Here is a 13,441-nt window from a genome sequence, read left to right as displayed (position 1 = left end):
TTCTTTTGCTTGCAGTGGCAGAATTGACTATGAAGAGCCAGGACTATAGGGTAGAGCACTTGGCTAGCATAATGGGCTCTTGTGTTTAATTCCCAACATCACACAAGAACAAATGACTGGGCGCACACCTTTAATCCCAGCAGGTGGATCTCTGAGACTTTGAGTGAGTTCCAGGACAGCTAGGGCTCTTACACAGAGAAACCCTGTCTCGAATAAAGAAAAATAAACAAACCAAAAAACCAAATGACAGTGACCAAGTGTCCTGACCTTTTTAGTCTTGTTTTTCCTTAACATTATCTTCATTATCTTCCTGCCTCCTCAGGTAGGTAACAAAGGTCTTGAATCTACCAGATTTCAGAAACGAGGAGGGGCAGGAGCTTCAGTTGTAGGCTTTAATATGTAAACGTTTCTAATTGTTCCCTTGGAAATAGTTTTAAACACAAGGGACAGTTCTGGATTACATTTTTTTCTTTCTTTCTGGAAAAAAGTCACAAAGCAGGAGACAGTGAGATCTCAGTAGATAACCTGTAATACTGCTATTGCCCGTGCGTAGGCTAGGGAGGAGCAGGCTGGGTGAGGCATCTTGCCTACAGTCTAGAGAAGATGGAACTCTGTGTTCTGGCAACTGGGCAGAGGTAAAATTTACCATTGAGAGGGTATCCCTGCCACACAGACTCAGAATCCAGAGAGAGAGAGACAGAGAGAGACAGAGAGAGAGAGAGAGAGAGAGAGACCTATAACCCCAGTATTTGAGAGACAGAGGCAGGCTGGATAGCAAGCCCAAGAAGCTCAAGACAGCTGCATGAAACAACAAAGAAGCCGGGCATTGGTGGCGCACGCCTTTAATCCCAGCACTCGGGAGGCAGAGGCAGGTGGATCTCTGTGAGTTCGAGACCAGCCTGGTCTACAGAGCGAGTTCCAGGACAGCCTCCAAAGCCACAGAGAAACCCTGTCTCGAAAAACCAAAAAAAAAAAAAAAAAAGCAGCAGGAGAAAGAGGGGATGGGGAGGATTACGTGTGCAAACAGAGGACTTTCGTACTGGTTATCCACGCTCATCCTCCCTCGTAACAAGCTTCTCACTTTGGGACTTTAGCATGGACCACTCCCATGCCGGGAAGGGAATGCTCTTTCCCCTACATTTTCCCTATCTACCCTGTCTTCTCGCAGATCCTGCACACCTGCCACTCCTTCCAAACTGGACTTCCCAGCTTGCTCCTTGGGAATGTTGTCCTTTATCAATGACTCAGCACTCCACAGCACTGAGCACGACTTGTAAATATCTTTGTTTCTTGTCTCTCATCTCCTGGCCCCTATAGTAATGTCTGACAGTTAATGCTTGTTTCAAGACAAAAGGCACAGGAAATAAATACAGGCTAGTGACTGGGGAGCTGGCTCTGACAGTAAGGTGCCTGCCATATAAACTTTGATCCCAGTACCCATGTAAAAAGTCAGGTTCATAATTCTCAAGTGGGACCCTGTGAGATTATTCCCACCACAGCATGTGTATTGGTATTGCTAAAACAACTAAAATAATATTGTTGAGCTATCTTGAATGTAGCTTCCTTGTCATTTCTAGGAGACATGGTAACAATAAGAAAGAAAAAGATGGTCAAGGCGCACGCTTTGAATCCCAGCACTTGGGAGTCAGAGGCAGGCGGATCTCTGTGAGTTCCGGCCAGCCTGGTCTACAGAGCAAGTTCCAGGACAACCTCCAAAACAATACAGAGAAACCCTGTCTCAAAAAACCAAAAGCAGAAAAAAGAAAAGGCCATGGATTGTAAGCATATGGAAGGTATTGGACAGAAGAAAAGGAAGAGGAAATAATTTGATTATATTTTAACTTAAAAATTCGTTTAAAAGTGCCAGACGTTGGTGGCGCTCACCTTTAATCCCAGCATTCAGGAGGCAGAGGCAGGTGGATCTCTGTGAGTTTGAGCCAGCCTGGTCTACAGAACTGGGGAAGGCAGGGGCAGGAGGGTCCCTGAGGCTTGCTAATGAAGCAGTCTAGCTGAATTAGTGAGCTTCGGGCTCAGTGGGAGAGCCTATCTCAAACATAAAGGTGGATAATGAAGTTGGAGGCATAGAAGTGCATACTGCTTTCGAAGAGACCTCTAGTCTGGTTGCCAGCACACACGTCATTGGGTAGCTTACAACCACCTGTAACTAGAGCTTCCGGGGAAAGCCAACACCTAGAGCCTCCATGGGCACCTGCACGAACATGCACAGGAGCACATATTAACGTAATTTAAAAATAAATCTAGCCAGTCATGGTGTCACTTGGGAGACAGAGGCAGATAGATCTCTCTCTTGTGAGTTCAGTCCAGCCTGGTCTATATAGAAAGTTCCAGGACAATGAGGGATCCACAGAGAGAATCTTATCTTCAACAATGACAACAACAATCTAATAAAACAAAGAACAATTGAAGACGGTAGCCAACATCTCTGGCCTACACACATACCTCTGTCTTTCTCTCTGTCTCTGTCTCTCTCTCTGCCTATACAAAAGGAACTTCACAGGGAAAGAAGCCCAAATCACACACTTGAAAGCAAACAAATGCACAACTCGGAGACACAAAAGACGTATTTTATTCTTTTAAAACCCTGAGTGAGGAGAACTGGAACCTTTGGTTTAAAACAGAATGCTGAGCTTACAGTGGGTATGAGGTTCAACAACAAATGAATTTGGAAGCTAATAGGGGAGGGGTATCTGGATGGCAGAGTGAGCACAGAATGATCGAGTGAGATCGAAGGGTGAGACTGGCCTACAAGAAGGAACGTGGGTTTAGTCATCCCATTCATCATCCTCTTCATCCTCCCCGGTCTGATCCTCCCCTTCATCTGGAGGAAAAAAGATTCAGGGTATGACTCAGGATAAGAAAGTATGTTCAAAGGCCCTGAGACAGTTCCTATGGCCCAGGAGGTAAAGACTCAGCCCTGGGGCACTGAAGTTTTCTGCTGAAGGCACACCTTGGGCAAAATAGGGATTTGGGTAAGGGGTATTCTAGCTGGAGTTCAAGCTCATGCAGTATTGAAAAAAATGTTAGGCGGGGTATGGTGGCACAGACCTTTAATCCCAGCACTCTGGAGGTAGAGGCAAGTAGATTTTTGTGAGTTTGAGCCCAGCCTGATCTACACAAAGAGTTCTAGGACATCCGGGCCATATAACTAAGTGAGAAGCCAGGCGTTGGTGGTGCACACCTTTAACCCTTGTCTACAAGAGCTAGTTCCAGAACAGCCTCCAAAGCCACAGAGACACCCTGCCTCGAAAAACCAAAAAAGAAAAAAAAAACACAACAACTAAGTGAGAACCTGCCTTAAAAACAACAAAAGCGGGCTGGAGAGATGACTCAGAGGTTAAGAGCACTGGCTGCTCTTCCAAATGACCCAGGTACAATTCCCAGTTCCCACATGGCAGCTCACAACTGTCAGTAACTCTAGTTCCAGGAGATCTGACATTCATGCAGGCAAAACACCAATTTTATTTAAAAATTAAAAAAATATATTTTAAAAATGTTAATGGGCTGGGCAGTAGTGGCACAGGCCTTTAACTCCAGCACTCGGGAGGCAGAGGCAGGTGGATCTCTGTGAGTTCGAGACCAAGCCTGGTCTACAGAGCAAGTTCCAGGACAGACTCCAAAACAATACAGAGAAACCCTGTCTCGAAAAAAAAAACCCAAATATATATATATATTTTTTTTAAATGTTAATGAGCTGGGCAGTAGTGGCACAGGCCTTTAACTCCAGCACTCAGGAGGCAGAGGCAGGCAGATCACTGTGAGTTCAGTTCGAGGCCAGCCTGGTCTACAGAGTGAGTGAGTTCTAGAACAGCCAGGGCTACACAGAGAAAACTTGTCTCAAAAAACAAACAAAAAGTTAATGGAGTTGGACATTGTGACCCACGCATATAACTTCAGCACATGGGAGGGTGAGGCAGGAAGATCATGAATTTTAGGCCACGCTAGCTTAGGCATAGTGAGTTCTGGGCTAGCCTGAGCTATATAGTCAGACCCAGTCTTAAAAAAAATCAAAATAAGCACTCGGGAGGCATAGGCAGGCGGATCTCTGTGAGTTCAAGGCTGGGCTGGACCAACAGCCTAAAAAACAATACAGAGAAACCCTGTCTCATAAAAACCAAAAAAAAAAAAAATCAAAATAGGCTCTCTTTCCTGCTCCTCTTTTTCCCACTCTCTTTCCTGCGGTTCCCCTGGGGCAAACAGAAATTTTCCGTCTCCCTCTTGTCTTCTGTCTTCTCTCTCTGTCTTTGTGTCTCTTTACCTCTTTTCTCTTCCCCTTCCCTTTTTTCTTTTTTTTATTATTTATTTATCTCATGTGCATTGGTATTTTGCCTGGATGTATCTCTGTGCGAGGGTGTCAGCTCCCCTGGAACTGGAGTTACAGACAGCTATGAGCTGCCATGTGGGTGCTGGGAATTGAACCTAGGTCCTCTGGAAGAGCAGTCAGTGCTCTTAGCCACTGAGCCACCTCTTCAGCCCCCACTTCCCTTTCTAATAAAATATCTCACTTAAAAAAATCAAAATAGTGGAGCAGTGGTAGCGCTCACCTTTAATCCCAGCACTCAGGAGGCAGAGGCAGGCGGATCTCTGTGAGTTCGAGGCCAGCCTGGTCTACAGAGTGATTGCCAGGACTGCCAGGGCTACACAGAAAAATCATGTCTTGAAAAAACAAATAAATAAAAATAAGGGGTGTCATGATGGCTCAGTGGGTAAAGACATCTGCTCTGGGCCTAACAACCTGAGTTTGATGCCCGGAACTCCTAAAGTGGAAGAAGAGAACTGAACCCCACACACATGTGGTCCTCAGATGGCTCCATGTGCACCAACATACGACACACATATACAAAATAAATAAATGCAAAAATGCACATGGCTATGGCTCAGTGGGTAGAGCACTTATCTCGCATTTAAGAAACATTGGGTTGATTCCCAGCAAACTTGGAGTGGTTGTGTGCTCACCTATTATCCCAGCCCTGAGGAGGTGGAGGCAGGAAGCTCAAAAACCCGGAAGCTCAACATCAAGTATGTAGTTTGTGCCACAAGCAACAACCATCACATGTTGTCAGTCTGGGTATTCATGATAACCCTATGTTACTTAATGTGGCAGGGTTAAACATTAGCAACAGTGGGGCAATTTATTATTGTTTCTTAGTGAATTAATACTAATATTGTTGATTCAGAATGAACCTAATGAAAAAATTATCAAATGATGAGATTTTTTTTTTGGTTTTTCGAGACAGGGTTTCTCTGTATTGTTTTGGAGGCTATCCTGGAACTCTCTCTGTAGACCAGGCTGACCTCGAACTCACAGAGATCCGCCTGCCTCTGCCTCCCGAGTGCTGGGATTAAAGGTGTGCACCACCAACGCCTGGCTAAATGATGAGATTTGTTAAAATAGTCACATAATGGATTCCATTAATCTCGTAGACATACTCAGGTTAATAATAATAGTATTGTGAAGTTGCAGTTAATAACATTATTGTTAATCTGTTCTCAACCTATTGGAAATAGGCCAAGATTAGTATTGCCCTCAAATACCGGGTTAATGAACATTCAGTTCTTAACATAATTGGAAAAAGGGTAGCTTAGTGCCCAATAGCACATACAGAGCATATGGAATGGTGCAGAGAAGATCAGTGTGGCTCCTTTACAATGATGACACGAAAATTCATGAAGAGTTTCACATTTTTGCACAAAAAGACTAGGTTATGATATTACCATGCAATGAATTGATGTGACTCTGTGAGCTGTTGAACTTAATGTTAGTATTATTGCCAAAGAAGGAGGTTTCTCTTTTTTAAATTATGTCTTTGTGTGGCAGTCAGAGAATCACTTGTGGGAAATAATTCTTCTCTACTCTCAATACATGAATGCTGGATGTGAGTCAAAGTCAAGTCACTGGGCTCGGCAGTTGCTGCTTTTACCAACTGAACCATCCCTCTAGCCTCTTGCTTTCTTATTTTCTGTAACAGGGTCTATGTAGCCTTAGCTAGCCTTGAACTCTCTGTATACCAGGCTGGCCTCAAACTCATAGAGATTTGCCTGCCTCTGCTTCCCAGGCGCTGAAATTTAAAAGCATTTGCCACCACACCAGCCCGGCAAAGATGGAGTTCTTGCTTTTTTTAAGTTTATTATTTTATGTATGAGAGTTTGCCTGCATGTACGTTTGCACATCAAATACATGCCTGGCGCCTGTGGAGGCCAGAGGAGGCCATTGGATCCCTAAGAACTAGAGTTATAGATAGTTGTGATGTGTCGTGCTGGGAGTTGACCCAGTGTTGTCTGGAAGAGCAGTCGGTGATCTTAACCAAAGATGGAGTATCTTCCCACAGTGAGCTAGTGTCGTCTAACAGTGTCCTCTGAGCTAGAGATTGAAACGTTCCATCTGGCATGGAAGCTCCTTAAGCCAGAAGATAAACAATTCAAAACAGCTTCAAGGAGTCCCTGAAACTGACCAGACTCACCAGGCCCCTTCCTCTCAGCATAAGCAGTAAAGACTACTACTGTGAGTCATTCTCACACAAGCCAACCTCAAAGGAGACTCTGAGACCAGATCAGCTGCCTGGAAGAGGCTTAGACCAACTGAGTCACTTAGAAAGGACACTCTCCAATCTGATGAGCAGCCTGCAGGCTGTAGAGTGCACTCCAGGCTCCCAGGTTTGTGAGCTGTCACCCATGCTAGGGTGGGCTTTGATCATGTTGCTGTCTTTGAGTCATTTCTGCTCCAGTCAGTAACCCTTCACCCATATTCCAGTAAGTAACCTCAATAAAAACTCATTGGTTCACCATATTGGACTTTGGTGGTATCTGTACTTTGGTCTGTCATGGGTCCCCTATCTGGGGTAAGTAGATAAATATTGTGTGTTGTGTCTTCCCACGAGAAGTCTTGTCACACAACAAATGTTAATACCACTGAACATATGTAGTTAATGTTCATATTGTGAGCATACCCTGGCATATGTTAATATTATTATCAAAAATACACATCATTGTATTACTCTTGCCTGATGACTTGATGTTAACATGTTGAGGATGGCTTTCAAATGGGAAATTCATGTTAATACTGCTATCCACAGATGGTTGAACGTGGGATTTTGTCTTCACTTCTGGGAAGGGAACCTAAGGCCTTAAGTGTGCCAGGCAGGACAGCCTCTACTGTCAACTGTCGTTTTTTCCTGACTCGGCTGCCCTTCAATTCAAGATCCTTCTTCCTCAACTTCCCCATCACTGGGTGTACTGACATATGCCATCACACAGACCTCTAGTGTCACCGTTAGTGTCACCTGGAGCTGGTTCGGGGCCAGTTCTGTTAGCCCTGGGAGTCAGGTCCCAAGCCTGGCAGAGTGGGCTCACCTGAGGAATGGATGACTCTACTTCTCTTCTGCATCACCTGCATCAGGGCACCTACTAGGCCCTCTGACCTCTGAGGCGGTGGCTGCTGTACTGAGTTTTCCATAGCGCCAGGGGTCTGCACCAAGACATTGGAGCACAGAAGGCTCAGGACTGTGAGACGAACATCTCTCCTGCCCTGTCTTCCACACCAATCTCCCACTTATCGCTGGATCCCCCAAGTCTGGCACGCTCACCAATCTCAACCATGGCCCCCAATTATCTATCCTGCCCATCTTTACCTTGTTCAGCTGAATTCCCTGCCGGATTTGATCCAAAAGTGCACCCCGGCCTCCACCAGGCGCTGGCCCCCTGGCAGACGCCGAAGTAGGAGGGAGTGGGGGAGGGGCTGGCCCACTCTCAGTGCAGGGTGGAGGAGGTGGTGGTGGTGGTGGTGGAGGGGGTGGCGCTGGTGGTCCCCCAGCTCCAGGGACTGGAGGAGGTGGTGGTCCAGATCTTCCAGTGGCTGGAGGAGGTGGTGGTGGAGGGCCCCCTCGGCCTGGGGGTGGGGGCCCCCGGGGTGTTGGTGGGGGCGGGGCACCCCCCCCAGGTACAGGGGGCAGTGGACCACTGCGGCCCTTATTGCTCCCCGCAATAGGAGGTCTCAGGAGTTGGCTCCCTCCTCCTTCTCCTCCTCCTCCTCCTCCTCCTCCTCCTCGGCAAGGCGGGGGCGGTGGCGGGAGTGGCTCTATACGGGGGGGGGGGAGAATAACACATAAGTCTCATCATTTTCACTGGTTTTCTGGGCTTCATTTTTTTTCTTTTTTTGGCTTTTCCGGGCAGAGTTTCTCAGTATAGCTCTTGCTGTCCTGGAACTTGCTTGTAGACCAGGTTGGCCTCAAACTTGGAGATCCACCTGCCTCGGCCACTCCAGTGTCCTTATTAAAAACATGCGCCACCACTACGCCAGACTTCACTTTTTTCTTATTCGTAAACTAGGTACCCCAACTGATAAGATTCTTGACTCTTTTCCATAAAAAACTGGGTGACGTGAGGGTAACCACCCCCAGGACAGAGGAAAGGGGGCTTACCCTGGCGCCTCATCTCTTGTCGGACAGCCTCTATCCCGCCCTGGTCCTCAATGAAGTCATAGATAAGCTTAGAAGTCTCTGCATCAGTGAGCTGGGCCTCGCTGATTCCAGCCCTGGAGAAGAGGCTCCGCAGATCCGGGTCAAGGTTGTTCACCTGCACCGGGGCCGAAGGGGCAGAGCAGGTTTGCAAGAATAAAGCAAATCAGGAAGGGGCACAGATTATCACCACATGCATCACCAGGAGGGATCTGGGAAGGCTGTGACAAGGTCTGGGTCTGAGAGTGGGGTCTGAGCCTTGGTCTCCAAGAGAGTATAAGGAAGTGGAGTCCGGGGTCTTTGAGCTACTCACGTCAAATCCGTTCTGGGGATCCCAGCCCACGTGGCTGACATGTCTAGGGAAGGGAAGAGGTATCAGTGAAGCCCCAGGGGCTTCCCTCACCTGGCAAAGCCCTCTTGCCCTCACCTTCCCAGAAGGGCTCTGAGGGGCCGGAACAAGTGAGCAAGTGTGAGCAGGAGTTTGGGAAATTACAAAGGTGCGGCTTGTGAGGCCACTTGTTCCTCTTCTCACCGTCTGATCCTGTGTCCACCTTGGTTCACACCCGTCCCTCCACCCGTCTGCTCACCCACATGTGTTTACAAATGCGCCCACCAATTTCTCTTTCCCCACATTGTCTACCATCTATCATGTATTTACCTTTTCTTCCTTCCCCTCTTCTGCCCTTCCCTTCCTCTCCTCTTTCCCATACCCCACTTTCTTTCTTTTTTCTTTTTTTCTTTTTTTTTTTGTTTTTTTGCGAGACAGGGTTTCTCTGTGGCTTTGGAGGCTGTCCTGGAACTCGCTTGCTAGTCCAGGCTGGTCTCGAACTCACAGAGATCCACCTGCCTCTGCCTCCCGAGTACTGGGTTTTTTTTGGTTTTTCGAGACAGGGTTTCTCTGTGGCTTTGCAGGCTGTCCTGGAACTAGCTCTTGTAGACCAGGCTGGCCTCGAACTCACAGATTTCCGCCTGCCTCTGCCTCCCAAGTGCTGGGATTAAAGGCATACGCCACCAACGCCCGGCACCGACTTTCTTATATGAATTATTTTGTTTTGTTTGTTTGTTTTTTGAGACAGGCTCTCTCTGTGAAACAGCTCTGACTGTCCTAGAACTCCCTCTGTAGACCAGACTGGCCTCTAACTCACAGAGATCCACCTGCCTCTGCCTCCTGAGTGCTGGATTAAAGGTGTGCGTCATCGCTGCATGGCTCCTGATTTGCTTTTGGAGACAGCATCTCATGTAACCCAGGCTGGCTTCTAACATTCTAAGTAGTTGAAACTGACTTTGAAGCCTTGGCCTTAATGTCACTATGTCAAAAGTGCAGGGATCACAGTAGTGCCCTACCACCCGTGGCAATCCATTTGCATTTTTACATTAGATTTCACACTTGTCTTCACTTATAAACTATCCATTCATCCACTTGACTGTCTATCTATGCCTGTCCACTTTGTCTGTGAACCAATCAGCCTACATATCAATGCCCTGCCTGTATCTCATCCACTTGCCCACTTACCACTGACTCATCTATTCCTCCCACCATTCGCCTACCCATTCAGTCTTCAACTCATTAATTAGTTAATTCACCCATCCACTCACCTACCCATCCACCCATTTGCCCATCCTTCCATGTGCTCAGCTGTCCACCTATTCACATGCTTTCCCGCCCCCTGGGATCCTGGGGCTCACAGAGGGAAAAGTTCTCACTTGAATCCACTTGGTGCACCGATATCAGCTTTACTGATCTTCTTCTTCCCTGAGCGTTTCTTATCAGCTGGGCCAGGGCCAGGTGCAGGGAGCCCACGGTATCGTGAACTTGTGATGTCAGGGTTCTGAATGTCGACTGTCACAAGTCCTAGAGATATTGGACTACCTGATGGGCCTATGGAGAAAACAGTGTGAATGAATGACTGATCAACTTACCTACTAGCTAAAGCACAGGGGCAAGAAATAGACTATTGAAGAAGTCGTGTATGTGTTTGATGGGCATGGAGGAAATGGATGACAGGAGTCTAGACAAGGACCATAGATACCAGATGGTGGTGGCGCACGCCTTTAATCCCAGCACTCGGGAGGCAGAGGCAGGCGAGTCTCTGTGAGTTCGAGACCAGTCTGGTCAACAAGAGCTAGTTCCAGGACAGGCTCTGAAGCCACACAGAGAAACCCTTTCTTGGAAAAACAAAAACAAAAAACAAACAACCCCCCCCAAAAAACAAAACAAAGCAAAGACAAAGCTATGGAGAGGTGAATGGATCCCCAAAAATATTCAGTCACTGATTCATATATGCTTATCATTCAAGTAGTGACTCATTCATTCTCTGGCTGGTAGGCTAAATGGTTTGTTAAGTTATTTATTCATTTAATCTTCTCTGGGTCAAATATTATGTCATTTAATGTCATTTTTGTGATTTAATTGTGTGTGTGTGTGTGTGTGTGTGTGTGTGTGTGTGTGTGTGTAGGTTAGAAGACAACTTTGAAGAGTTGGTTTTCTCCTATCTTTATGTGGATTCTGGGGATAGGACTCAGGTTTCCAGGTTCGGTGACAAGTGCTGAGCCATCTCACCAGCTCTCATTTGTTTCTTTTTTCACTATTTATCCATTTACATACCCATTCATTAGTTCACTGAACCATCCATTCATTACTTGAATACAAGTATTCACCCATTTACCCAAATACCCACTCCCCTATTTATCTATAATCTATCATCAGTTCATCTTCCAATTTACTCATCTATCTATCTGCTGCCAATCCATCAACATGCTCGTCTATCCACTCATCCACCCATCACGTCATTCCAAGTTTAAGCATTCATCTAACTGCTCACTCATCTAACTCGCCACCGTCTCTCCAGAGACACGAAAAGCACTACTCACCACCATGATCTCCACCTGGATGTGGGGGTAGAGGCGGGAGCCCTCCTCTTCTCTCTGGGAAAATGGAAGAAGTTAAGATCTGTTACAGTGTTGCCACAGGTTTCTGGGTTAGTTCCTTATAACCTCTACTTGAACTAGAGGACTCACCTTCATTGGTTGGTGCTGGTGGTGGTGGTAGCTGGCGTCGTTCTGTGGTTAAATAGGTAGACTGAGAGTCAGAATCACGAGAGGGGCTTTTCTAGCCTCACAACCATGTACTGGCTTCTGTCTGACTTATCTCCCCAACCCCCACCAAGGCCTCCTCCTTACCTCCACTTTGCCTCTGATTCCTTTTTTGTATCTTCTCCTGCACCAAGGCACGGAAGGCCTGGGCTTCGCTCTCATCCGAAAAGTTCAGCCCTACTTGGCAGTCCTATATATGCCTTGGGGTCAGAAAATTTCTAGCACTCCCTACCCCCAAGATTTTCTCATCGCCTCCCCACACCCCAACTGCAGCCCAAGGCTAGGCCGCTCACTTACGTCTCCAGCAAAGGTGTGGAAGAAGGGGGTGGGAGTCAAGTAAACCAGCTGTGAGTACAGCTCCTGTTCCCAGAGCAGTCGGCCAGCCTGGAGAGGGGTAGGGTGGGGGACATGCTGGCAAGCAGGCACCCTGGGTGGCAGACTTTTGTTTTCTGATCGGGAAGTATGGTGTCCATATTTGCTGTCCTAGAGTCTTAGTTAGAGATCTTCAGCTTAATAGCAGAGTTTGGGGTCTAGGTGTCTGGTATGGGGAATTGGGGTAGAGTCTTAGGAGCCGACACTGATGTGAGAGATCTAGGTCTGGGATTTGAGGCCGATTTGTAGGATTTGAGGGTTCAACGCTGTGAATTTAAGATTCTAGGCCTATGAATATTCATCATGTTGGATTCGGAAAAAAAACTGAGGCTGCGGCCCAGGTAGAAATGGGGCATTTCAGGGGAGTTTGTGGAGCAGATCGGGACCCTGGCATGGGCCTTCTGAATTCAGTCATCTAGGACTCCAATGAGAAAACATAACTTGGGATTTTTATTGGTCTTTGGCTCTGGAGTTCTGATGGGAACTAGGGCTTGAGGCTATGGACAAAAACTGGTTTTGCAGGTTGGAGACTAGCTTTTCTGTCCAGTGGGGCTTTGGGTCACCTGAAGGCCATAGAGGCGAATGAAGTAGGACTTCTGGGGGTTATCCTTCACGAAGCACACAGCCCCGCAGTGTTCCATGGTCCAGTGCTCAGCTCCAGGGGGCAGTGCCAGGTACAGCTGAACAACTGCAGTGGCCAGTGTCTAGGATGGGAGAGCAGGGGGTCACTGGAGTCTGTCCATGGGCAACCAGGCCTGGCCCCTGCCTGCCTGAGGCTGTCATGAGCTTGGGGGAAAGAGCTATAGCCAGGAGGGAGGTAGATATCAAGATAGTCGTGGGATCCACAAACTGTGGTAAGTGGATGTTGGGAGAGGAGATGGGGGAAAGGGAAAAGAGGAATGATGGGAAGAAGAAGGAGCAGGGAAGTATGGGTAAGAGGAGGAGGCGAAGGGGGAAGAAGAGGTAGGGAGGAAGAGGAGGGAGACTGGGAGGACCAGGAGATCCCCGACTCACCCAGCATTTTCGGCCAAGTAGCTCAAAGAGTCGCTGGTTCTCATGGTCCTGGAGAAGGTTGGAAGGAATGTTCTGCTGAACTGCTGGTCCCCCTCGACCTGCAGGCCTGCCTCCTACAGGGACACCACTCATGGTGCCTTCTGCCCTAGTCCTCTTCGGCTAAGCTCTGGGTGCAGGGTAAGAAGAGGAACTTCCGCAGTGAGCAAGGGAACAGGAAGTGCAATAAACCACAAGGGAAACAAGTCCTCCAGGGGCCCCCAGAGGGCCTGTCCTCCTCTGTAGGACTGGCTGGGGCCATCCTCCATTTGCCTGGCTAAAACCAATGTTTGTAATGAGCTCAAGGCTCCTTTCTTCCTTTTCTCCCCCGCCTCCCCCCACCATTTCTTCTGACAGGCTCAGATCTTGCTCTAACCTAAAGTCATTTGCAGCACTTGTACAGGGTTGGCTGCACAGAGAGTAGTCACAAGGCTGTGTCACCTCCTTCTTCCCCA

General features: G+C 47.6%; 1 protein-coding gene and 1 non-coding gene across 2 annotated transcripts; one reads left to right on the top strand and one right to left on the bottom strand.

Moving 5' to 3' along the window:
* Nucleotides 1-2,564: 2,564 nt before the first annotated feature.
* Nucleotides 2,565-13,231, bottom strand: Was (WASP actin nucleation promoting factor). The gene is made up of 12 exons (XM_005085126.4): nucleotides 12,951-13,231; nucleotides 12,500-12,640; nucleotides 11,862-11,948; nucleotides 11,652-11,754; nucleotides 11,490-11,531; nucleotides 11,343-11,396; nucleotides 10,176-10,350; nucleotides 8,785-8,827; nucleotides 8,436-8,589; nucleotides 7,647-8,092; nucleotides 7,369-7,483; nucleotides 2,565-2,839 (listed from the first exon to the last, which is right to left on the bottom strand). The coding sequence occupies exons 1-12, from the start codon at nucleotides 13,080-13,082 to the stop codon at nucleotides 2,784-2,786; spliced, it is 1,548 nt and encodes a 515-aa protein (XP_005085183.1). The 5' UTR covers nucleotides 13,083-13,231; the 3' UTR covers nucleotides 2,565-2,783.
* LOC121135274 lies at nucleotides 5,604-5,705 on the top strand. Its single transcript, XR_005872467.1, has one exon. It is a non-coding gene; the product is annotated as a U6 spliceosomal RNA (small nuclear RNA).
* Nucleotides 13,232-13,441: the final 210 nt, after the last annotated feature.

This window comes from Mesocricetus auratus, unplaced genomic scaffold, assembly GCF_017639785.1.
Source record: "Mesocricetus auratus isolate SY011 unplaced genomic scaffold, BCM_Maur_2.0 Super-Scaffold_100033, whole genome shotgun sequence".
Taxonomy (NCBI): Eukaryota; Metazoa; Chordata; class Mammalia; order Rodentia; family Cricetidae; genus Mesocricetus; species Mesocricetus auratus.
Note: the sequence above shows the minus strand (reverse complement) of the source record. Positions and strands in the feature narration are given on the sequence as shown.

Bases quoted from the DNA above. Each gene is read 5' to 3' on its own strand.
- Was (XM_005085126.4), bottom strand. From the start codon at position 13,082: ATGAGTGGTGTCCCTGTAGGAGGCAGGCCTGCAGGTCGAGGGGGACCA. The intron at 10,351-11,342 runs GTGAGTAGTGCT...TTTTCTCCATAG, and splicing joins TCCAGGTGGAGATCATGGTG to GCCCATCAGGTAGTCCAATA. The intron at 8,590-8,784 runs GTGAGTAGCTCA...GCCCCGGTGCAG, and splicing joins ATCCCCAGAACGGATTTGAC to GTGAACAACCTTGACCCGGA.